The following is a 25,063-nucleotide window of genomic DNA, read 5'->3' as shown; positions in this document are numbered from 1 at the left end:
GACTGCCAGACTGAAGCGGTCTTCCCCATGATTGTGGACGTGTGTACTGAACCAGACTGAGAGATTCATGGTAATTATTTTGCACAAATAGCAAGCTGTTCAAACTTGAACTGAAATATTTTAATATTTTGAGATGTGATTATTCTTTTTTAATCTTTAGGCTACTGATAAGAGGTTAAGTTCTTTCATAGTAGCTTCGAAGATGGAACTGCGTAATACTAAAGTGATCTTTAAATATCCTCACTCAACTCCAAGATCAATATTTTTATGCTAAATATTTTTGTGTTGAGGAGAGACTGCATGCATGTGGGGGTGTTTTGTTTGTGTGTGCGTTGTCGGGGCCATAGGTGGGGGACATGGTGACATACACACCACATACATCTGAGTTTTCTATATGGGTGATTCTTTAACTACGGGCACTATTGGCCTTGTAAATGTAATTTCCACCACACCATTGCCTTACAATATAAAGCACCTTGGGGCAACTGTTTGTTGTGATTTGGCACTATATAAATGTGCTCTGATGTCACTGTTTATCTCCATAGAAACTACCCAAACAATCTTTCATACAAACTGTTTAAAGGGACATTAGTGTTGTGGTGGAAATTACGGCAATAGTGTGGGACAACTACATTTTGTTTAAAAAAAATCACAACAGTTGTATGACACTGAATACCCCAATTATGTTTTGATTATTTTACTGATATTTTATTCAGAGATATTTTAAAACATTAGAAAAAACGTTTCTTTACCATTCATTTTTATCATTGAAGATCAAAAGTCTGGGTGTGGGACAAGCACAAAACCGCAATATTTGCATATAATGATGCTGAAAACAAGCGAAAAAGTCATCATAGACTACTAGAACAAATTTCTTAACACACTTTCATTGTAAAGATAACTATAAAAGTGTGAAATTTCCCCTTTTTTCTGTTTTTCATACAATATGATCAAAGGACATAAGTGCCCGTAGTCTAAGAATCACCCATATATGAAAGAGAGAGAGAGAGAGAGAGAGAGAGAGAGAGAGAGAGAGAGAGAGAGAGAGAGAGAGAGAGAGAGAGAGAGAGAGAGAGAGGTATTGCCTGGTGTTTTATTGTGAAGGCTGTGAGCGGAAGTTGTGATTGATGCAATGTGGCTGACTTGATCAGCTGTTTTCTCCCCATCATCAGCTCTGCAGGTTTGACTGCTGTGTGTCAGTGAGAGCAGCACACTGACCTCACACAGCCTCCACATGTGTCTGAAGGATTAACCTCAAGTTCCTCTTCATACATTATCACACAGGTGAGTCATTTGTATCATGTATTACCTTCACTGTGCATTCAGATTTTAATACAGTGCAGTTCAAATATCTGTACAGTACTGGAGTTGTTCAGTTCATTCAGCAATGTAATTTGTAGTTAATATAGTATATTCAGAGTGTGAATGTAGTTGCAAGAATCTACAGTATATTTACTATTAATGTAAGTCATGAATTTAGTTGTTTATTGCTTATTGATTTGCTTGTACTGTGAGTTTTAGCATTAGTTTGGGAGTGGTCCTGTGTGTGTGTGTGTGTGTGTGTGTGTGTGTGTGTGTGTGTGTGTGTGTGTGTGTGTGTGTGTGTGTGTGTGTGTGTGTGTGTGTGTGTTGTTCTGATTATAAGACTGAAGCTGATTGGATTTGGATGAAAGTAGAAACCATTTCTGACAGTTTGCACTCTGTCTGGTGATTTTCCTCCAGCTGCCATGAAATGTCACTGCCCAAGTTCAAGTGTCACTTAGTCCCTCAGCCCCAACCAGTCCCAGCAGAAGACTGCCCCTCCCTGAGCCTGGTTCTGCTGGAGGTTTCTTCCTGTTAAAAGGGAGTTTTTCCTTCCCACTGTAGCCAAGTGCTTGCTCACAGGGGGTCGTTTTGACCGTTGGGGTTTTACATAATTATTGTATGGCCTTGCCTTACAATATAAAGCGCCTTGGGGCAACTGTTTGTTGTGATTTGGCGCTATATAAAAAAAATTGATTGATTGATTGACTTAGTCCTTCTCCCAGATCAGCTAAAGCCGTAAAACATGTATTTGACTAGTAACAGCAAAGTGCTGTAAAATCACCGTATAATACAACTGCAAACAGAAAAAATTATAGTTGATTGACAGAAAATCAAGAACCACACAAACCTGTTAATTTTACAGTAAGAATATTGGAATGTTTTAAAAGTATCTTATTTCATTGTACTGGAGGCTGAGTGCTTGGCACACTCTGAACAATGAACCGCTGTCTCAATGAGAAAAAATGATGTAACAATTATTAACAGTTATTTCAACTTATCTAGAGAGGGCTTGTGGCATTAACTCAGTTGAAAGTTGAAAAAATCTATGCAAATTGTTACATCAATTTGTGTACTTTTGCATCACTGCAAGAAGGTCCTGAGATCAGTTCCCGGCTGGGCCCGTCTGTGTGGACTTTGCATGTTGTCCCAGTGTTTGTGTGGCTTCCCTCTGGGTGCTCCAGAGTGCTTTGAATTATTGACTCTATATTGACTTTAGGTGTAAATGAGTTTGTCTGTTTATACTTTATGTATGTGGCTCTATGATAGACGCGGCCTGTCCTGGGTGTACGCCGCCTCTCACCCTCTGACAGCTGGGATAGGCTCCAATTTCTCAGTGACCCTTGACTGGAGAAAGTGGCTATAGAAAACCCTGTTAACTCAGTTATTAATTTGGATCTTTTTTTTTTTTTACCAAAATTGGAGCAACTTTAACTTTTGACCCCTGTACAAACTGAAATTGACCTTTGTCACCATTTTTGCTGTTTTTACCCTATAACTCCTGAACATTCAGTCATCTATACCTTTTTGGAATTGCTATGATCAGACAAATAAAGTAGTGTAATTTTCAATTTGATTGGAGCATTTTTAATTTTGACCCCTGTGTAATTCTTCAAATGACCCCTACCTGGCCGCCTATTGAAAATTCAAGTGGCTTGTTGGTTTTGGAGTATTGTCTAAGGAGTATTTGTGCCGAATTTGATGCTTGTATTACCATTTGAAGGATTTTGCTCTAAATATTCTCTTAGCTGCTGCAATATTTCATGCTGACAAGGAGAAGCTACCAATGATAGTCAATCATGATCACTAACAAGGAATTAACCCCCTACCACCTGCCTCATTTTGGCGTGTCAGTATCTAACAAATAAAAAGTGAAATTTCCCATTCATAGCATAAACAGGCTTAGAAGGGGTTAATAAGCCTCAGACCTGTTACAGTAACATACGCTGTTGAACATACAGCACCAATTATCAAAATATTTAAGTGAAAGCATGTATATATTTGAGCATGTATGTATAATTTTACCCCGGCATGATTAGAGAAGACCTAAAATGAATGCAAACTTGTGCACCTGATTCTTGTTTTTTTAAAAGTCAGTCATGATGTACAATCAATCCACCCTGGCAATAGGTTAGTCCAAAGACATCACTAAAGACCAAAATTGCCAAGATATTAATGTCTATGATGAGTGTATGCAAACTTCAGACCACAGCTGTAAATAAATAAAATAACATAAAACTGTAATCTGGATTGTATTTTCACAGAACCTTTGTATTTTTAGGTAAAATAGTAACACTACATTTATTTATCATTATTATTATTGCTTCAGGAGCTTTTCCCCCAATGATCTAAACTCTGATCACAACTGGAAATTATAAATTCCTGCAAAACAAAATAGTTGTTTCTATTTTTTTCAGTAACAAGTAATCTAACATGTTAATCTTTCAAAATCAGTAATTACATTAAAGTTACTTCTTGAAGTCACTGTTCATTACTATTATATTTGTATTGTGGGTTGATTGCAGCATTAAATCTGGCCCATGGGCAGGGGGAAGTCGGGGTCTGGTTGAACTGCCCACTTCACCCACATTCAGTGAGCTGTGAACACAGAGTTTTATCTGCTGTGCAGCAGCTTCGAATTGAAAAACAGTTGTCTCTCAAAGCACGGTGATGCTCAGTGCTATGGTTTTACAAAGACTTTTTTCCACTTATTTTCTTTAAAACTCTGAGCCACTCTGTGTGTCTCCTCGCTAAAAACAGCTGATCTGCGATGCGCAAATACTAAGGCTTTTCTTCCACCAAAATGCACCCAAGTCTCTTTCTGAGGATGACATGATGTAAAAAAATGCTGATAAAATTTTCTTAGCTGTCAATGTGGTCGTGTTGTCTGCATAAATAAATGTTATCCATTCTTCTCAAACAGCAAGCCACGGTCACATCCATGCGGCCGGTGGAGGGGGGGGGGGGGGGGGGGGTGTTGGGCTCCCCACAACAGCCGTAGATTAAAGGGCCACTTTTTCATACTATTACTACTACTAATATTGCTTATAATAATAGTAATAATAATAATCATCATCATCATCATCGTAATCATAATAATTTCAACAACTAAAATGTTTAGAAAGAATTTAAATGTTAGAAAAATGTTAGAAAGAATGTAATAGTTACATTTATAAACAATGTAGGTTAGAAATGGTACATTTTACCATTACAATGCTGCCAACAGTAAAATGTGATGTCAAGAAAGATGTATTTATTTTACTTTTTATAAAACAAGTATTTCTGTTCATTGAAGTCAAGAAAGGGTGACTATAAAGTGAGTATTGGCAAAACGGGTTCTCATTTTCATGTTGAGGTGGCGGGGGGGGGGGGGGGGGGGGTTGTTGTCGGCAGCTGCTGAAAGTAACTAATAAAGTAACTAGTAATCTAACTTAGTTACTTTTAAAATTGAGTAATCAGTAAAGTAACTGTGTAACACTGCTTATACACAGTAACTGGTGTAAGCCTGATCACCTCCTCTATGAAGCATAGTTTGTTTCATTTAATTTGGTGGTCTGTGTTGGTTTGTTTGTTGTCTCTCTTCACTGACCTTGTCAGCATCCTTGCTGTTGCTGGTTCTGTCTGTGTTGGCAAGTCTGATGGTTGCTGTTTGTTTAATTGTGCAATTGTGTGTCAGCTTAATTTATGGAAAATTACTGCTGTAATATTTATTCATTCATTCATTGTCTGAACCTGCTTATTTCAACTAATGATCATGGGGGGACTGGAGCCTATTGCTGTAGTAATAAAAGTGTTATGTATTCTATGGTATGAGCCAGCTGTGACTCACACTTGAGTGAGAAAACAGAGTAAACTGAATTCCCTTCAGTGATGCACATTTTACAGAAATTATTAATTCAAAAGCAGCGTGGTCATTTTACTTCAGCAGTTAAAGAATGCTACATTTACTGGCTGAAAATGTTCATTTATATTGTCATATTTGCAGTTTGTTCTGTCAAGATATATACAGATTTAATTTACAGGTGGGTTGAGGAGGTTGCACCCACCCCAAGCTGCTGACCAAAGGTATGATAAAAAAGGTCTTTCACAAAAATGGGTGAACTATGAATGCTGCTGCATGTACAATTTCCCAAGTTCCCATATTTAAAGAGTCAGTATTTAGCTTCCCACATTACTGTGGAATGCAGGAGAAAGACTACAGTGGTGGAGCATGCCTGTAGACCTCCCTAATACGAACATGCCTTCCCAAACTCAGCATCTGGAACTGTGTGTGTGTTTAAATATCCTGGTGACCACTGCTGTCAGTTTCTTTGCCCCGTGGAATCAGTGGAATTTTTTAAACAATGTATCCAGGCCAGGATTCTTGAAAGATTTAATGATTTCTTGATCAGTGACGGACATACAAGCAATAGGCTGCAGTGCTTCTGTGTAGTAGTATTGCTAGTAGTAGTAATAGTAGTAGTGCAGAACAGTATTAGTTGATTGTCAGCAGTAATTTCAATTGTAGTGGCAGATAAGAAACAGCAGGAGCCGTGACGGTGCTTGTGATAAAGTGAAACCTTAGTGGCGTTGGTGAGATGGCAAACCTTAACCTATCACCACCACCAACACCATGCTGCAGTATTTTGGTTGTTTCACTTTAACCAAAGCTTTCTCTCCCTCTGGTGCCCATGATGATTCATTACAGCTTTTTCTTCTTTTTTTTTTTAAATGTATTTATTTTTTGTGTTGTGTTTGTTGTCTCAGAGACATCACTCATTACAGAGCGTAGACTGTGAGGGAGACCTTTTATCCACAGCTTCACTGGACTGTCCCAGATGTGACACTTTATTGGTCATGGGTGATTTTAATGTGACCAGTGGCACTGACAGGGGTGGTTATGAGCACTGCATTGGTCCACATGGATAATGGTAAATGGACTGCATTTATATAGCGCTTTCCATCTGCATCAGATGCTCAAAGTGCTTTACACATCAATGCCTCACAATCACCCTGATGTGAGGCTGCTGTCATGCAAGGCGCCCACTACACACTGGGAGCAACTAGGGGATTAAGGACCTTGGCCAAGGACCCTTAGTGATTTTACGGTCAGGCTGGGATTTGAACCGAGGGTCCTCTGGTCTCAAGCCCAAGCTTAACCACTAGACCATCACCTCTCCTATCTGGATCTGATAACTGTGGTGAAACTGGTGCAATGACCCTTGACTTTGCAAAAGCCAGGGGCTCAGAGTTGCTGGATTGTGGTTTCAACATGTAGATGTACTCTGCTGAACACGGTAGTCTAATACTGGTGGTGTTGCCCAGGAGATTGACCATGTCCTGGTGAGAAAATGCTGGAGAATTCTGCAGAACTGTACGATGTCCAGTTTGTGAATTCTGACCACAGACATGTTGTGGATTCCCTGAGGATTCAGTTGAAGTCTTGCAGGCTACTGCCTCCCCAATATCCAAGATTAAATTGGGCCAGACTTCAAGATCAGACTGTTTCTCAGGAATTTACGTGCAACTTGGCTGGACCAATTGTAGACATGGACACAACTGGTGAAACAAACAGGCTGTGGTAGTTTTTCTGCAACAAGACCTTGAAAGTTCCTGAGGATTGAATTGGAGCCACTACCATCCATAGGAGGAGGCATTTCATATCTGAGTACACTGTAAATATCATCCAGAGGTGTCATAGTCCACGCCTTGATGGTAATCTTAGGATTTACAGAGAGCTGAGAAAGAAGGTTGTGATGGTCCTTATAATGGACAAGGAGGCATTTGTTAGAGGAATCTGTGATCAGCTGACACAACATCTGTGGTGTAATGATCTTTGATGTGCTTACAGAGGAATCAGAGCACTTTGTTCCTCCAGACCTACACCTCCTCTCACCGCGGTCATGGCACAGGATGGTTCAGTCCTAACAGATGCCTCTGCTGTAATGTAACATTGGCTAGTGGAGCAGTTGTATAACAATAATCCTCCTGTTCAGATGTTAGACATTTCTGGAGCCAGGGGTGTGGCAGCTGATTCTGCAATCCATGGTGAACCACCAAATCTTGGTAAGATTGCAAAAGCTGTGAAACAAATGATGGCAGGGAAAGTTCCATGGATTTATAGCATTGGAGCTGAGCTCTTCCAGGTGGGTGGAGATGCTGATCAGCCGGCATTGCAAACAATTTTGGCTTCAATATGGGGGATGGTTGTCATTCCTACAAATGCGAAGAAAGGGCTTGTCCCAATCTGGAAAGGAATGAGTAATCCTATGGATTGTAACACAGAGAGGGGTATCACACTGCTCTCTGTCTTAGGGCCCTGTCCCACTGGCGTTTAGGAGGATTTGCGGATGGAATGCGCACAAAAGTGGCCCACATCCGCCAAACAACCGCAATAACCGTGTAACATTCCTGTATGAGTCGGCTGCCATCCGAACACGTCCGTGATCATCCGCAGAGGCACGCATGTCCGCAGCCAGGATTTTTGAGCGGCTCAAAAATCCTGCTGTGATGAGATCCGCATCACTGCCTGAACACATATTGAAGACATACGCAGGACATACACAACCAACGCGCCGCATATCCCCTGTCATCCGCTGATATCCGCAACCGACGGGTTGACGCGGCTTGGCGGCGGACCGGGACAGCGTGCAAAACAGATATGACACGTGCCCAGCACGGCCACATTGCGGTCGCAAATGGTATGTCGCGCATGCAGACAGAGTGGGCGGTTGTCTTCGCTTCTGTTCCCTGTTATATCCGCTTTTCTTCCTCATGTATTCGCTGATCCACCCCGGGACATTTGTCATTTCCGCCCATCTTTGTTGCGGACGCTCAGCTTTTGTCTCCTCATTTCATGTGCAAATCCTCCTAAACACCAGTGGGACAGGGCCCTTAGGGAATGTGCTTGATTCTTAATAAGATCCAGTTTCAGCTACTTGCTGCTCAGTGGCCGGACCACTCTGGCTTCATGCCCAAGAATCAAATCAAATCAAATCAATTTTATTTATATAGCGCCAAATCACAACAAACAGTCACCCCAAGGCGCTTTATATTGTAAGGCAAAAGCCATACAATAATTACAGAAAAACCCCAACGGTCAAAACGACCCCCTATGAGCAAGCACTTGGCGACAGTGGGAAGGAAAAACTCCCTTTTAACAGGAAGAAACCTCCAGCAGAACCAGGCTCAGGGAGGGGCAGTCTTCTGCTGAGACTGGTTGGGGCTGAGGGGAGAGAATCAGGAAAAAGACGTGCTGTGGAAGACAGCAGAGATCAAACACTAATGATTAAATGCAGAGTGGTGCATACAGAGCAAAAAGAGATGAATAAAAAGAAACACTCAGTGCATCATGGGAAACCCCCCAGCAGTCTAAGTCTATAGCAGCATAACTAAGGGATGGTTCAGGGTCACCTGATCCAACCCTAACTATAAGCTTTAGCAAAAAGGAAAGTTTTAAGCTTAATCTTAAAAGTAGAGAGGGTGTCTGTCTCCCTGATACAAATTGGGAGCTGGTTCCACAGGAGAGGAGCCTGAAAGCTGAAGGCTCTGCCTCCCAATCTACTCTTACAAACCCTAGGAACTACAAGTAAGCCTGCAGTCTGAGAGCGAAGCGCTCTATTAGGGTGATATGGTACTATGAGGTCCCTAAGATAAGATGGGACCTGATTATTCAAAACCTTATAAGTAAGAAGTCAACTATTGACTGCATTCTAGCCCTACGAGTACTCATAGAATGCAAGCGTGAATATCTGCAGTGCGTCTTTGCAGCATATGTTGATTTTTCACAAAGCATTTGATTCTGCTGATCAGACTGCTCTCTGGGACATCCTGAGAATTTGTGGGATCCAAGAACATCACACCACTGAACATCATATCCAGCCTGTACACACTACTGAATGTGCTGTGAGGAGTGGAGGCAGAGACTCTGAGTTGTTCTCAGTGAAAACCAATGTTCATCAGGAATGTGTTCTGGCTTCTACACTGTATAATGCTTGCATGGACTGGGTGTTGGGTAGAGTTGTGAAAACCAGTGACTTGGGTAGTTTTGTTGGCAAGGAAAGGTTTACTGACCTTGACTTTGTGGACGATGCTGTGATCTTTGCAGAATCAGTGGATATTCTGATTGACATGAGAAGCTGAATGAGGAATCAGAGTGTCTGGGTTTGATATTGTCCTGGATCAACACTAAAATTCAAGCGTTCAATGACATCCTGGATGAGTGTATTTGTATGTGGTGTAAGTGAGACATTCACTTATCTCGACAATGACATAAATGTCTCTGGGTCCTTAGCGTTTGAGATTGAGAGCAACCTGGGAAGAGCTCATGGAGTGATGAGGTTGCTGAATAGAGGTGTTTGGTGATGCTGATATCTTTGCAGGTGAACAAAGGTCCAAGCCTTTAGGATTTTTGTGGTGACTGTATTGCTACATGATTGTGAGATTTGAACACTAACCAGTGATTGAAGGTGACGACTATCTTCTTTGGTACTAGATCTCTTCAGAGGATTCTTGGGTGCTGCTGAAATGACTTTGTATCAAATGAGTGGATAATGAGAGAGACCAAGATGAGGAGTATCACTTGCATAGTGAGGGAGTGGCATTTGTCCATGTGACGTGTTCTTCTGTTCTCTAATCCAGCACGTGGGTGCCTGAGTGTTGAAGACCCCAATAGCTGAAGGGACAAGGGGACGCCCATGTTTCACCTGGCTGCGGGAGATAGTTATTTTAGAGATATGACAAAATTCTACACTAGTGCAGGCTCCCAGACTTGAATGGACTTGACTGTTGATTTTAGTTACTGAATGAGCAGACAAGCTGATGTGCTTTGCTAATTTCACCTTGAAGTGTTAGGGTTGACCCAGGAGCTGACAGATAGGGCCCAAAGTTTGTTTGTTTGTTCTACTGCCTGCCACGTGCTCTGCAGTGGGCGCTGTGTATATAAAACAATTATTTCATGGCAGATTAAAACAGCTGTAATTGCTTCCTGAATCACAGAGGAGGCTTCATCTGGTGCCGCGTGCGCCTAACGAGCTGAATAAAGCATTTTCAGCCATCTAAAAAAGGTTATTATTTGTCACGTTTACATTGTCATGGCTTGGTAAAACAGTTGTGTGTTCTTTCCTTCTTGTGTGCAGCTGTTAAAGTGTGGTTATAACAGATTTAACTTCTTGTTGTAATGTTCAGACGAGCTGCGCTCTGATGCGATCCGCTGACATCACCACTCGCTCTGTTCACTTCTTTACTCCCCTTGATGAGCTCCACATCGTGTTGGCGATTAGATTGCACCACGTAGCATGACATCTGTGCGTGAAAATTGTTTTGAAAATTTCAAAATTCTCTGTGCGCAATAGCACGTACTGGTGCCCCTCTCACATTCAGTCTGCACCAGTTAAAGATGGGTTTACTCTCCAGCACAACACAGGTCGTGCTAGTGCGTGAATCAAAGTCATGCTCATGTCACTGCACCTTTAGTGCAATAAACCAGCTTTGTGTTGCCTTCTGAACTTTAGGAGATCCTCTGTGCCGAGCCGACGATGTGCTGCTTCACAACAGTTCTCATCCTTGTTTTGATGACATCAAATTCATTCAGATGCCAAAGCAGAAGAAACAAGGGAGAAAGAGATGACAACCAGGTCGTCAATAATCAGGGCAAAAGTAAGTGATTATGTCATGATTGGACTTGTGTGGTTTGTTCGGGGTTTTGTCTTTGTTGTTTTTGCTGTCTTTTTGTTCATGATTGAGTTTTGTGTGCCTGGTGTTTGGTGTTTGCCGTTTCCCTTCTGTCCTCCCTCCTGCTTGCCAGGCCCTGTTCCAGCTCCTTTCACCACACCTATCTTTCATTTCCTCCTAATCACTCCCTCTTTATTAGTTGCATCTCTTCTCTCACTCCCTCCACGATTGTTGTGCCTTGTGCCTCTTTCGAGCATTTCTCCAGAGTGTCTAGTCCTGTTTTTGCCTTCCCATATTTTTGACCTGCCTGCCTGTATTTTGGACCGTTTTCTGCCTGATGCTTCAGATACTGTTGTTTGTAATGGCCAGCCTTTTTGTGTACTGAACCCTGCTAAAACTATCATTAAACCCTGTTGAAATCACGTCTGAAAATTGCAGTTGTGTCCTACCACCTTGCATCACAGAGTCTTACAGATTCAGTATTCAAAGGATTCAAGGATTCAAAAGGATTCAAAAGAATTTTATTGTCATATGCACAAAAGAACATGTTCCCTGCACAATAAAATGTGTCTACTGCATTTAACCCATCCTAACTGCCAGTAGGAGCAGAAGTCGCCATTAGGCGCCCAGGACCAGCTCCAGATGTACATCCCTGCCTTGGTCAACAGCAGGGCTGAGCAAACCAAGACCGACCCATAACAAACGACACACAACACACAACACACATAGGCTGGCCCGGTACATAAACACATATTAAAAAAGCACACATGAGGGAAAAAGGAGGAAAAAAAACCCTCATAGCCGCTGCGTTACACAGCAGCAATGAGGAAAAAAAACCCCATCAGCACAGAAAAACAATAATCACACATACAAACAAAGACGCAGGATGACAACAGAGATTTGAAGGTCCAGTTTATCAGAACACTCCAGAGGCAGCCTATTAGGCGCCGTCAACGGCCTTGTTTGACAATCCTGGAAGGGGAGGGGCTCAGCCCTGAGCAGTCCACTGTCCACAGTCAACGTCAGAGCTGGAGAAGCTGAGGGGAGGGGGATGACCAGGGAGCGAGGCTTAAGTGTTGATCTTCTTGAGGAGATTTTTTATCACAGTGGCCTTGGAGTGCAGCTGTGTTTTGGGGAGGCCAAATGAATATCCAGATTAGCAGACACCTGAAAGATTCCACAGTTCTGAGAACAGAGTGGCTCTCAATGCATCTGAATGTAGAATGTGGTCTTTACAGACAGTCAAAGCGGGTTTCCAGAGCTGCAATCCTGCCCGAGATGTTTTCCAGCGTGCGGTTAACACCCGCCGACTGTGCAGCCACTGCCTTCCCAATCGAATCAATCATGTAGGGCAGTCTGGATGGCCCAATCAAAGCTGCCTCCACTTTCTTGATTTTCCGGTAAACCAGCGCCATGCCCGCTCCACACAGCAGAAAGCCGGTCACCACCAAGCCAAATATATACACATCTTCGACGTCCTCCACAGAAAGCATGTAAAGGCACATGACCTGCCATCTCCTCCACGAGTCCATCACATGCGTCCCGGCAGGACAGGTCGGGTCCTCCGCCCCCGAATGTCTTGTAGAAAAAATAGTGTCAATTGCGTTCAAGTCCAGTCAATATCAGCAGTATGTGCACATTGCTACATTACTGCAATACAGCTCCATGCTTCAGAATTTGGCCTGTGGTTACCTCAAGCATGGCTTTGAAATCAGTTACCTCAACTTACAAAAATTTTGGATGAAATGGGAAATTCAAATTAAATAATGCACGAATTCTGACATTTACTTTGACTTCTATTTCATTGTAGACAGTATGAACCAAAGATATTTCATGTTTTGCCTAGTCAACTTCATTTCTTTTGTTAATATTCATTCGTTCCTCCATTTCAAGTCTGCAACACATTCCAAAAAATGCTGGGATGCAAATGCATTTTCCACTTTGTAACTGCAATTCCTTCTCACAACACTTAAAAGATGTACTGCATTGAGGACATAAAGAGATGAAGCCTTTCAGGTGTTTGTTTTTTTGTCCTATCCTTCTTGCAAACGTCTTAAGGTGTGCAACAGTAAGATATCATCATCACATTCTTCACCTCAAAATTCTCGATACATTCTGTACTGGGAACACGGCACCGTGGGCACGAGCACTTAAAAAAAAAACATCTGCACCGCAATGCAGTTTTCTTGTTACTGTGTGTGGAAAAGCAAGCAGGTGCCCAATTTAGGAACAAACTAAAAGAAGGAAATGAGCAAAGGATAAAGGCATGCAACTTTGTTCTTTCTGTATGATTACACTATCCATGCCATGAATGAAGGGCTAATGTTAATACTGTAGGTGGTGTAAGAAGTTTTGTTAGCCTTCTTGTTATGAGGTCTGTCCAAAAAGTATCAGACCTTTTTATTTTTTTTCAAAAACCATATGGATTTGAATCATGTGTGCTTGCATGAGCCAACCTTGAACCTTCATGCGCATACGTGATTTTTTTCACGCCCGTCGGTTGCATCATTCGCCTGTGAGCAGGCTTTGTGTGAGCACTGGTCCTCCCCTCTCGTTGGATTTTCATTGCGAGGTGGAACGATTTGGAGCTTTGCTGCATCAAATTTTTCTAGAAACTGTGAGAGACAGCCAGGTGGAAACCATTCGGAAGATTCAGGCGGCTTTCGGTGACGATCCTATGGGCATCACACAGATTAAGGAGCATTACAACCGGTTTAAAGACGGCGCACAATGGCGGAGGGTGTGCTGCGCTCCGATCGGCCATCGACATGCTGAAATGACCAGATCATTTCCAAAGTGAACGCTGTGTTGATCTGGGACGTTGTCTGACTACCAGAGAAATTGCAGAAGAGGTGGACATCAGCACTTTTTTGGCACGTTCCATTGTTACAGGAGATTTTGTAATGAAAGACGTGCGGAAGTTGGAAGTCTCACAGGACATGTTGTGACATGTCCAGCTCTTACACAATTCTTCGGATACTCACTCGACTGAAAAGCCACCGAAAGCCGTTTGAATCTTCCGAATGGTTTCCACCTGGCTGTCTCTCACAGTTTCTGGAAAAATTTGATTCAGCGCTGCTCCAATCGTTCAGACATTTTCCTCGAAATGAAAATCCAACGAGGGGGGAGGACCAGTGCTCACTCATAGCCTGCTCACAGGCGAATGACGCAACCGACAGGCGTGAAAAAACTCACGCATGCACATGAAGGTTCAAGGTTGGCTCATGCAAGCACACATGATTCAAATCCATAAGGTTTTTGAAAAAAATAAAAAGGTCTGATACTTTTTGGACAGACCTCGTATAATGCTTGCTGTGCTTATACAACAATAATTCAGTCTTAAAAAACACGATGTAATTTCATCATAAAATTGTACTCAAAATGATCAGAAAAAATCTCAGGGTTTTTAAAAATGATTATTATACACACTGCGAAATGGCATAAACTGGACTTTGTCAGAGGGATGCACCAATAATAATATCAATCAATCAATAAATCAGCATTTATTTATAAAGGGCTTTACAGCAGCCAGATGGAGTCCAAAGTGCTTTACAGTAAAACACAGATTCATAAAAATAAAAATAAAACACAAATACAACAACGTAAAAACAGCACATAAAAACAGAACATAGCACCTCCCCACTAGGTGTTGATCAGGGACAGTGTGCAAGTCAAGGGGTAGCATGTTCCACAGTCTGGGGCCAGCTATAGCAAAAGCACGATCATCCCAGAGTTTGTATGTTGACCTCAGAACATCTACGTAAAGCTGGCCATAAGCCCGTAATGTCCTACTGTAAGTGTGGAGGTGCGAGGCCATTAATAGCTTTAAAAACAAACATTAAAATCTTGAAATCAATTCTAAAACAAACTGGAAGCCAGTGGAGTGAGCACAAGACAGGTGTAATATGCTCTCATCTGGAAGTCTTTGTTAAACAGCAGCATTCTGCACCAATTGGAGGCATGCAAGAGAAGACTGGTTAATGCCAGTATAAATTGTATTACAATAATCAAGTCTAGAGCTGATGAAAGCATGAACTGCTGTCTCAAGATCATGTCTACTGAGGAAGTGCTTCACTTTAGCCAGAAGACGAAGCTGGAAAAAACTTGCTATAAAACAGGGTTTATCTGTTGATCAAACCTCAAACAGCTGTCAAATATCACTCCCAAATTCTTGACAGCTGGTTTTACATAATTAGCAATTAGCCAGAGCACCAAAGTTTGGTGTTACCCCATTCGGCATGCCAGAACGTCCAAACACAATGATCTCAGTTTTACCATCATTCAGGTAAAGAAGGTTTTGGGAGAGCCACAGCTTTTTTTTTTTATCACAAATACAATTAGATAATGATAACAAAGCATTGTTTCCAATAGTCCTCAGTCCTCAGTCCGCAGATCATCTGCATAGCAATGAAAGGACAGATTGTACTGGGTTATAATCGACCCCAATGGCAAAATGTACAAAGTAAAAAAGAATAGGCCCAAGAATAGTACCCTGTTGCACTCCACAACACAGGGGAGCAGTTAATGAAGAGAGGTCACCAATCATAACAGAAAAACCTTTGGCCAAATACTATCTAAACCACTTAAGTACAGTATCTTGAATGCTGATAAGCTATTCCAACTGGGGAACAAGTACTGTGTGAGCCTTAGTATCAAAGGCTGCTGTGAGGTCCAACAGAACCAGCACATCATAGTAATAATATTAGAAATGATAATAACACTGGTCCAAAACAAACAAACAACAACAACAACAAAAAAGACAAATCTTGCAGAACTGATTTAGGGTAATTTTGGGGTGCTAAATCCAGATCCAAGGCCAGATTTCCTCCATCACATTGCGTTTTTTTCCAATCAGCATGTTCCTTATTGAAGGATTACGCAAAGGTTGCTCATTCACTCACGAGTTTGAGGCCACTAATCATGGACAAAAGCAACTACAAAAGCATAGTTTTTAAACCAGGTTCACAAATGTAAATAACAGCCATAATATTGTTTATGGCATCGGAGAGGTGTGAGAGACCGCAGCTTTTTTTCAATGATTGATACAGTTGTATGCAAATTTTGGGCACCCCTGATAATTTTAATTATTTTCCTTTATACAACCCCAATTCCAATGAAGTTGGGACATTGTGAAAAATGTAAATAAAATCCCCATCTTTGCTTGTGAACAGCTGAGCCTTTTGGGGATGCTCTTTTTATACCCAATCATGACCCAAACACTCACCTGTTTCCAGTTAGGTGTTCTTTGAGCATTCATCAACTTTTCCAGTCTTTTGTTACCCCTTCCCAACTTTTTTAAAATGTGTTGCAGGCATCCATTTCAAAATGAGCAAATATTTGCACAAAACAATAAAGTTTTCAGTTTGAACATTAAATATCTTGTCTTTGTGGTGTATTCAATTGAATATAGGTTGAAGAGAATTTGCAAATCATTGTATTCTGTTTTTATTTACATTTTACACAACATCCCTGTTGGGAAGGTGTCGTAACACGGACCCACAACAGGGGGCGCAAGTGAACGGACAATGGATAAGAAAAGGAGTAACAATTTAATGTTGCGAAAGTACACAACGGAATACAAACAGAAATAACAGGTGCCAATTGTATACAAGAGGACGGTGGGCAGGCTCGAAGATAGGAGACCTCTGATGAACGAGGAGCCGGGGCCCACACCGCTTCCACCACCAACGGCCTGAAGAACACCGGAGCCGCCAAGTCCTGAATCCCCAGGTGGTCTCTGTCCTCCGTTGTCGGCCCTGGTACTGCTGGCAAAGAAGAAACAGAAGGAGGTGAGTGTGAGTCCTCACACCCAGCAACCTTTACACTCAAAGTCTCTGGGAGGGAAAACCTCCACCTCCAGATACGTTTCTCTCGTGCAGCTCCTGTGGGTCCCTCTTCTGGATCACCACAGGAATGCGGCTGCACACAGAACAAAGTTTAGACAATCGATAAGTCAGCAGAGAAATTACCTTTGTGGTAGATGATTTCTCGGCGAGGAGGTGGAGTTGTGATCCGCTTCTTGTAAGGAGGTTAATGAGAGACAGCTGGTGAGGTTGACAGGTGACAGCTGTCACTTCCAATAGCTCTGGCGCCCTCTCATGCTTGAAGCCCGCACTCCAAGCAGGGCGCCGACTGGTGGTGGTGGGCCAGCAGTACCTCCTCTTCAGCGGCCCACATAACAATCCCAACTTCATTGGAATTGGGCTTGTAAATCATTGGTTGTCTGGATCAGAAAGTTCAGTTAAATATATCATATAGTAGACAAACACACTGATTTTTGAGAAGTGAAATGACATTTCTAGTATTTACAGAAAGTGTGCAATAGTTATTTAAACAAAATTAGGCAGGTGCATAAATTTGGGCACCCTTGTCATTTTATTGATTTGAATGCATTTAGCACTAATTATTGCAACACAAAATAGATTTGGTAAGCTCATTGACCCTTGACCTCCTTGCACACGTGAATCCAATCATGAGAAATTGTACTTAAGATGGCCATTTGCAAATGTTTCCCCTCTTTGCATCTCTTCTAATGAGTGGCAACATGGGAGTCTCTAAACAACTCTCAAATGACCTGAAAACAAAGATTTTTTAACATCATGGTTTAGGGGAAGGATACAAAAAGCTATTTCAGAGATTTCAGCTGTCAGTTTCCATTGGAAGAAACATATATTTGTAGTAGAAAAGGATGCGCCTGGAACCAAACCGAGTAGAGCCGAGTCGAGCCGAGTAGTGCTACTTCTGTGTAGTAGAAAAGTGCCTAAAGTGAGGAAATGGAAGACCACAGGCACAGTACTAAGGCCTGACGTGGCAGGCCAAGAAAAATCTCAGATAAGCTGAAGCGAAAGATGGTGAGAACAGTCATAGTCAACCCACAGACCTGCTCCAAAGACCTACAACATGATTTTGCAGATAGTGTCTCTGTGCATCGTTCAACTATACAGCACAAAGAAATGCTGTATGATGCTGTAATGCAGAGAAGCATTTTCTGCATACACGCCACAAACAGAGTTGCTTGAGGTATGCTAAAGCACATTTGGACAAGCCAGCTTCATTTTGGAATAAGGTGCTGTGGACTGATGAAACTAAAATTGAGTTATTTGGACATAACAAGGGGCGGTATGCGTGGCTGAAAAACAACACAGCATTCCAAGAAAAACGTTTGCTACCTACAGTAAAATTTGGAGGTGGTTCCATCAAACTGTGGGGCTGTGTGGCCAGTGCAGGTACTGGGAATCTTGTTAAAGTTGAGGGTCACATGGATTCCACTCAATATCAGCGGATTCTTGATAACAATGTTCACGAATCAGTGACAAAGTTGAAGTTGTGCCGGGGCTGGATCTTTCAACAAGACAGCAAACCTAAACACTGCTCAAAATCTACTAAGGCATCCATGCACAGGAAGAAGTGCAACATTCTGGAATGGTCATCTCAGTCCCCAGACCTGAATATTATTGAAAATCTGTGGTGTGATTTTAAGCGGGTTGTCCATGCTCGGAAACCAACAAACCTGAGATGTTTTGTAAAGAAGAATGGCCCAAAATACCTTCAACCAGAATCCAGACTCTCATTGGAAGCTAGGGGAAGTGTTTACAGGCTGTTATTTCTGCAACAGGAGGATCTACTAAATATTGATGTATTTTTTCTGTTGGGGTGCCCAAATTTATGCAGCTGCCTAATTTTGTTTGAAGAATTATTGCACACTTTCTGTAAATCCTAGAAACGTCATTTCACTTCTCAAATATCACTGTGTTTGTCTGCTATATGATATATTTAACTGAAATTGCTGATCCAAACATCCAATGATTTATAAAGGAAAATTATGGAAATCATCAGAGGTGCCCAAACTTGTACATACAACTATATGAGAAAAAGGTTTTCATATCTTAAAAATGTGATGTGATTGACAAAGATGATTCAGCACCACCAAATTACCCAAAAGTCCACTGAAAAACTCAGTGCAAGAAAAATTATTTTGACCAGCGTAGTAATAATAATAATAATAATAATAATAATAATAATAATAAAAATTGTAAATTATTTTTGAGACATTGTGAGGTAAATTGGCTGAAGCTGAGTTACAGGTGAATAAAAGAATTCTTTAACTCGTAAAAACATAAATTTCTGTTATTTTTGGGTGGATATTTTAGGGGAGAAATATCAAATATTAAAGTATTAAGATGTGTCAAACACATGCTTCAAAAGAAGAATGAGACATGCTTGTATTGTTAATCTGTGTTATGGTTTTGTTCCCTGTCTGCGTCTGGTCCTCGGTCTTTGATCTGCTGTCTGTCTTAACCTTAGCTGTTTGATAAACTTTAGTCACATGGTGAGTTCCATTCTAGTTTAGTCAGCCTTTTGTTTTCTTGGTTTTCTCTTATTTGTTCTTAGATTTGTTTCTTGGTTTGATTCTTTGTTCCTTTCATGTTGAGTTTTCTTTATCTTTATTTCTTAAGCTTTTGGTATTTCTCATCGTTGTTTAGGTATATATTTTTATCACTAGTTGGTTTTGGGGAGTGTCACTGTCATGTTTCCGTTTGTTTCTGTTCCTGTCTGTCATGCCCACCTGTCACTGAACTCTCTTGCCTTCTCCCGTCCAACCACGCCCCTTTCCTGATCATTGCCCGCACCTGTCTCACTTCACGCCCTGATTGCTCACTGTGTATTTAAGCCTCACCTTTTGTGTTTCTCTCTGCCAGTCTGTTGTTCTTCAAGTTATCATTCTGGCCCTCTTGTTATACACCTGTTTGCCAAGTCATTTTCGACCTTGGTTTGTTTTTTGGATCTCTCTTTAATCTCAGTGTTTTGAGCTTATTTTTTGACCATGCATCTGCCAAATACCAGCCTCTTACCTCTGCCTGTACTGAACCTCAGCCTGTTTACCAGATAAAGCCTTTTGATTTATCCAACACCGATTTATCTGACACAAGTTAAGTAATTGTTTATATCCATCATTTGTGTGAACATTGGGCCCTGTAATTAGCCAACAGAATTTTCATATCTGTAGGTAGTTTCAAAGATGAACATTTGCCATTTGCTACAACTCGATTTCATGACAACACATAGTTTAATCAGTCATAACTAAAAGTGTGCCAAGCATAGAATTTGAGTCAGTAACCAAGGAGCTAATTGTTCCTCCCTGAAAGACAGATTAATGAAGTGTCTAATAACAGACATTTACCATGTAAGGGGATGTTTATTCAAATTTGCAATTCATGGATGTTTTGTATAAGAGTTGTATTGTGGCCTGCAGTCTTTTGATGTCAATTTCAATTGCAATTTCAGGGACACTTGTAAAATATAAAAAAATGGCTGTTTGTGCAAAAATTTGGGGGTTTATTTAGAGGGGGGAGCGGGGGTTTCACGCTCTGTGGAGCTCGTCTGGGGAGTAATGCAGTGTAGAACTGCCACTACTGATGCGGCCCATCCATCCTGATGGGGATTGAGGTACTGCAAAGAGGAATGGCCAAAACTGTCCAAAGATAGGTGCGCCAAGCTTGTGGCATCATATTCAAGAAGACTTGATGCTGTAATTGCTGCCAAAGGTGCATCAACAAAGTATTGCGCAAAGGGTGTGAATATTTACATGCATGTGATTTCTTACTTTTTTATTTTTAATAAATTTGCAAAATAAATAAATAAATATAAATAAAAATTGTGTTATCACTATGGGGTGTTGTGAGTGGAATTTTGGGAGAAAATGAATTTACTCTATTTTGGAATAAAGCTGTAACATAAAAAATATGGAAAATGTGAAGTGCTGTGAATACTTTCCAGATGCACTGTATCCTCCTTTAATTTGGTGTGTTATAATATGATAGCATTTATTGTTTTGAAGATACTGTCTACAGACTGCTGAGATTGATGATTCCCAGTGCAGGGAATAGCATTAATAAACAGCTATTTTAAATTATTGTCTCTTTGAAATCTAAACCACAAAGATGGACAAAAAACTACAGCAGACATCAACAATAAAATGTCTACAATATTTTTTTCCACCATCTTGTATAAGGAAGTGCCTTGGCTGTTCTGGGTGTAAAATGATTATTGTAAATAGACTTCAATTGCTTTCTGTTTCAATAACATTTCTTACTGATTTTGAAAACTGTCTTCTGCTGCAATGAAATAGAATATTTTTCATGATGATGGATGGCTTCAAACATTCAGTTGCTTTGGTTTTCACTCAGGCACTGGCTGTAGCTTTACAATTCTGATTGTGAATCTGAAGCACGTTCATTAGCCAGTAGACAGGATGAGCTCCCCAAACCATTGTGTGTTGCAGTTTGCTTTGTGTAACTTCATTCAATTCTTTAACAAGACAACATCTCCAGCTACTCATTACTGCTGTTTTAGCCAACAATGTCCACTGTAGTTTCTTTTCATCTCTATGGTCCAAATTCCCAAACATCTGCACTGACATCCTCTCTGACCTTCAGCTATCTTCATGTCTTGGTTTTGATTGATGACAACTTCACTTTTGCCTTCTGCCTAGTTCTGATGTGTCCAGTGGAGATTTTGTTCATCGTGGACAGTTCTGAAAAAGCCAAGTCATCGCTGTTTGAACAGCAGAAGGAGTTCATCCTGCACGTCAGCGCAAAGCTGCTGCTGCTTAACTCGGCTGGATGGCGTGTGCGTGTGCGCCTGGCGGCACTGCAGTACAGCAGTACCGTGGTGCTGGAACATAACTTCAGAGACTGGCAGGACCTGGACGTCTTCCAGAGTCATGTGGCCTCCATGACCTTCATCGGCCACGGCACCTATTTGGCCTACGCCATCACCAACGCCACCAGGATGTTCACCCGTGAGACCTCTTCCAGCAGCCTGCGGGTGGCGCTGTTGATGACAGATGGCACAGATCACCCACGCAGCCCCAACGCCGTGGCGGCTGCCACTGAGGCCAAGCAGCACAACATCAAAGTGTTCACTGTGAGGCTCCCGGGCTCACCCAGAGATGGCCCCCTTCTGGTGAAGCTGCGCTCCATTGCCAGCACCCCCCCACAGAAGCACGTGCTGAGTCTCAGTGACAGACGGCTGGACAAGCGACTCATCAATGAACTGGTGAGTGAAGCTTCCACCACAAACTATATATATTCACAAAGAGCCTGAAATACATGAAATACTGTCAAACATTTCATATTAGGGTGATTCTTTAACTACGGGCACTATTGGCCTTGTAAATGTAATTTCCACCACACCATTGCCTTACAATATAAAGCGCCTTGGGGCAACTGTTTGTTGTGATTTGGCGCTATATACATGTGCTCTGATGTCACTGTTTATCTTCATAGAAACTACCCAAACAATCTTTCATACAAACTGTTTAAAGGGACATTACAGTGTTGTGGTGGAAATTACGGCAATAGTGTGGGACAACTACATTTTGTTTAAAAAAATCAGAACAGTTGTATGACATTGAATACCCCAATTATGTTTTGATTATTTTACTTATGTTTTATTCAGAGAGATTTTAAAACATTAGAAAAACGTTTCTTTACCATTCATTTTTATCATTGAAGATCAAAAGTCTGGGTGTGGGACAAGCACAAAATGGCAATATTTGCATATAATGATACTGAAAAAAGGTGAAAAAGTCATCATAGACTACTAGAACAAATTTCTTAACACACTTTCATTGTAAAGATAACTATAAAAGTGTGAAATTTCCCCTTTTTTTCTGTTTTTCATATAATATGATCAAAGGACATAATAAGTGTCCATAGTCTAAGAATCACCTATTAATACTTTACTTCTTCATTTCTTTCAGAATGCAGTTATCAAAACCAGGATAAGTGATTCTTTCCCCCATGTGAGATGATTTTAAGTTTTCATAATTATTCTGGTGAAAAACAGCAATGCCATGAGACTGAAAAGTTATGTTATAGCAGTGGTTCTCAGACTCTCGAGCAGGGACTCATGGACACAGTCGTGTGTGTGTGTGTGTGTGTGTGTGGGGGGGGGGGGGGGGGCAGAGGTGAGGGGGTAGGTATAAAATGTTCATTCATTCATTTTCTGCTGCTTGTTTGGCTCCAGGTCAGAGGCAGCAGATCAAGCATCTTAGTCCACATTTCTTTATCTGCGCCAAGTGCTCTAACTCTTTCTGGGTGATTCCGGGGTGTTCACAAGCCAGCTGGGATATATAATACCTCTGGCATGCCGTGGGTCTTCCAGAAAGTCTCCTCCCAGTTTGACATGTCTGGTGGAACCTAGGGAGGTGACCAGGGAGAATCCTCACCAGTTGCCTGAACTACCTTTCAATGTGAAAAAGCAGTGGCTCTACTCTGAGTCCCTCCTGGATAATTAAGGTTCTCACCCTGTAAAATTTGTTAATGGATGTATGGCATCAAACACTTTGACAATGTCTTATTAAAATTAATTATTAATTTCCAAATCCTAAGGGCCCCTGCACACATCGTACAAATCAGGGCAAATCACGGCGGAACAGCTCGTATGAGCGAACCACAAAAACATTGAGCCACAAGGCAGGCTTGAACGAACCCACTGCGATGGTTTCATTCATGCAACGGTGTTGTGCTGTCGCAACGGGAACACAATGCGAGGGGTTGGTAAGGTTAGACCTTACTTGTGTGAAGCACCTTGAGGCTACTTTGTTATTATTTGTCGCTATATAAATGAAAATAAATTGAAATTTAAATTGAGCAGCTGGAGTAACCACATCACGCAGCTGCTGTGAAAAAAAAAAGAAAAATACATGCCGCCCACGGGATTCGAACCTGCAATTTACAAAAGCTCTCATTGCCAGCCAGAAACTTTACCACTGCACTACCATCGCTGTCCTGAAATGCCTGAAATCAACAAGGACATGAACGTATTCTTTAAAAAAAGAGAAAAAAGTGCAGTGATAACTAACCAAACGGCATTTGTTACGGTGTATTTCTGCTGATATGTGTCTGAAAGTGGTGTATTTGTCGCATTGTTGGCTTGTCATATAGTCCACCAGAGTTGTCAACAGCTCCTGCTGTTGGCAGCCAGCCATGCCCCCTGCCCATTCAGTGCACAAACCAAGGTGTCACTTGGTGATCAGATGAAAGGCGCCTCGCCTGTGGTGGTGCGCATGAACCACACACACGTACATGTCCCCACATGTGAAACACATACATGTGTTATTGGGGGAGCCGACACTCTGGCACGCCACATGTGTACTCGGCAACTCCGCAGTCATGGTGGCACTTAGACACATTTCACCGCCAGCTCGACAGTGATTGTCTGCTGACTGTTGTCGTGCTAATAGCACAAATGGCTACACATTTTCTAAGTGCCACGCGAGCAGTGTTAGATTTTCGTATGTGTCAGCTGGAATTTGGCCGACATCTGTCGTAAGAGGGAGTGAATGGGCTCTCACAGGGCACACTCTGTCTTTCAGCTGCTGGTGTGCGCAAATAGTTGTAGCAACAGGTGTACGAGGCACTGGAAGCAGCTCCAGTTTTACACGTGCTGTATACGATTCCTGCTTCATGCGCAATTCGACCACATTCGTACTATGTGTGAAAGGGCCCTAACCGATGATCCATTTTAAATTGTTCTTTTTGGACGGGTGGAGTTTGAGAACCCCTGTGTTAAGGGACTGAAGGTGTGTCCCTTTAACAGCTGTTTAAGTGCAGCAGAGTTGCTGTTTGATACAGCTGCAAGTGCATGGATCAAGTTAAACATGAAATATAAGATTAAAATAGTATTATTCTGCACAGTGTGTTTTATGTGCTTTTGTTTTTTCTATTACCGTGTCTTTATTTTAGTGTCCACAGCCAAAGAGCTGCCTGTGTGAGAAGGGACAGAGGGGTCACCCGGGTAAACCGGTAAGATGCTTCTTACTGATGTTGTTCACTTAATTAAAATGGTTACATGTGAAATCATCATCATCCTTCTCATCATCATCACTAAAGGTCTGCAGGCTTCTGCTGCAACAGATCATCTCAGCAGAAACAAGAAAAACTACAAGAGCTACAAGGATGCTCAAGAGTTCATAAAAATCAGACAATAGAATGTTATTTTCTAATATCGTATGTTGATGACATCATCATGTGATATTAAAGGATTATTAACCGACTGTGAAATATCAGATCGAGGTGTAAGTACGGACCAAGCGACAGCGAGG

General features: G+C 41.6%; 1 protein-coding gene across 1 annotated transcript in view; it reads left to right on the top strand.

The window, feature by feature from the left end:
* Positions 1-1,128: 1,128 nt before the first annotated feature.
* col28a1a (collagen, type XXVIII, alpha 1a) overlaps positions 1,129-25,063 on the top strand; it is a 55,175-nt gene continuing 31,240 nt past the window's right edge. Inside the window, exons 1-4 of the mRNA XM_034161403.1 lie at positions 1,129-1,284; positions 10,794-10,938; positions 21,446-22,011; positions 24,705-24,764. Coding sequence (XP_034017294.1) covers positions 10,818-10,938; positions 21,446-22,011; positions 24,705-24,764 — 747 coding nt within the window. The 5' untranslated portion in view covers positions 1,129-1,284; positions 10,794-10,817. The remainder of the gene's footprint in view (positions 1,285-10,793; positions 10,939-21,445; positions 22,012-24,704; positions 24,765-25,063) is intronic.

This window comes from Thalassophryne amazonica, chromosome 20, assembly GCF_902500255.1.
Source record: "Thalassophryne amazonica chromosome 20, fThaAma1.1, whole genome shotgun sequence".
Lineage (NCBI taxonomy): Eukaryota > Metazoa > Chordata > Actinopteri > Batrachoidiformes > Batrachoididae > Thalassophryne > Thalassophryne amazonica.
The sequence above is the reverse complement of the archived record's forward strand: the minus strand, read 5'-3'. Positions and strand labels throughout refer to the sequence as shown.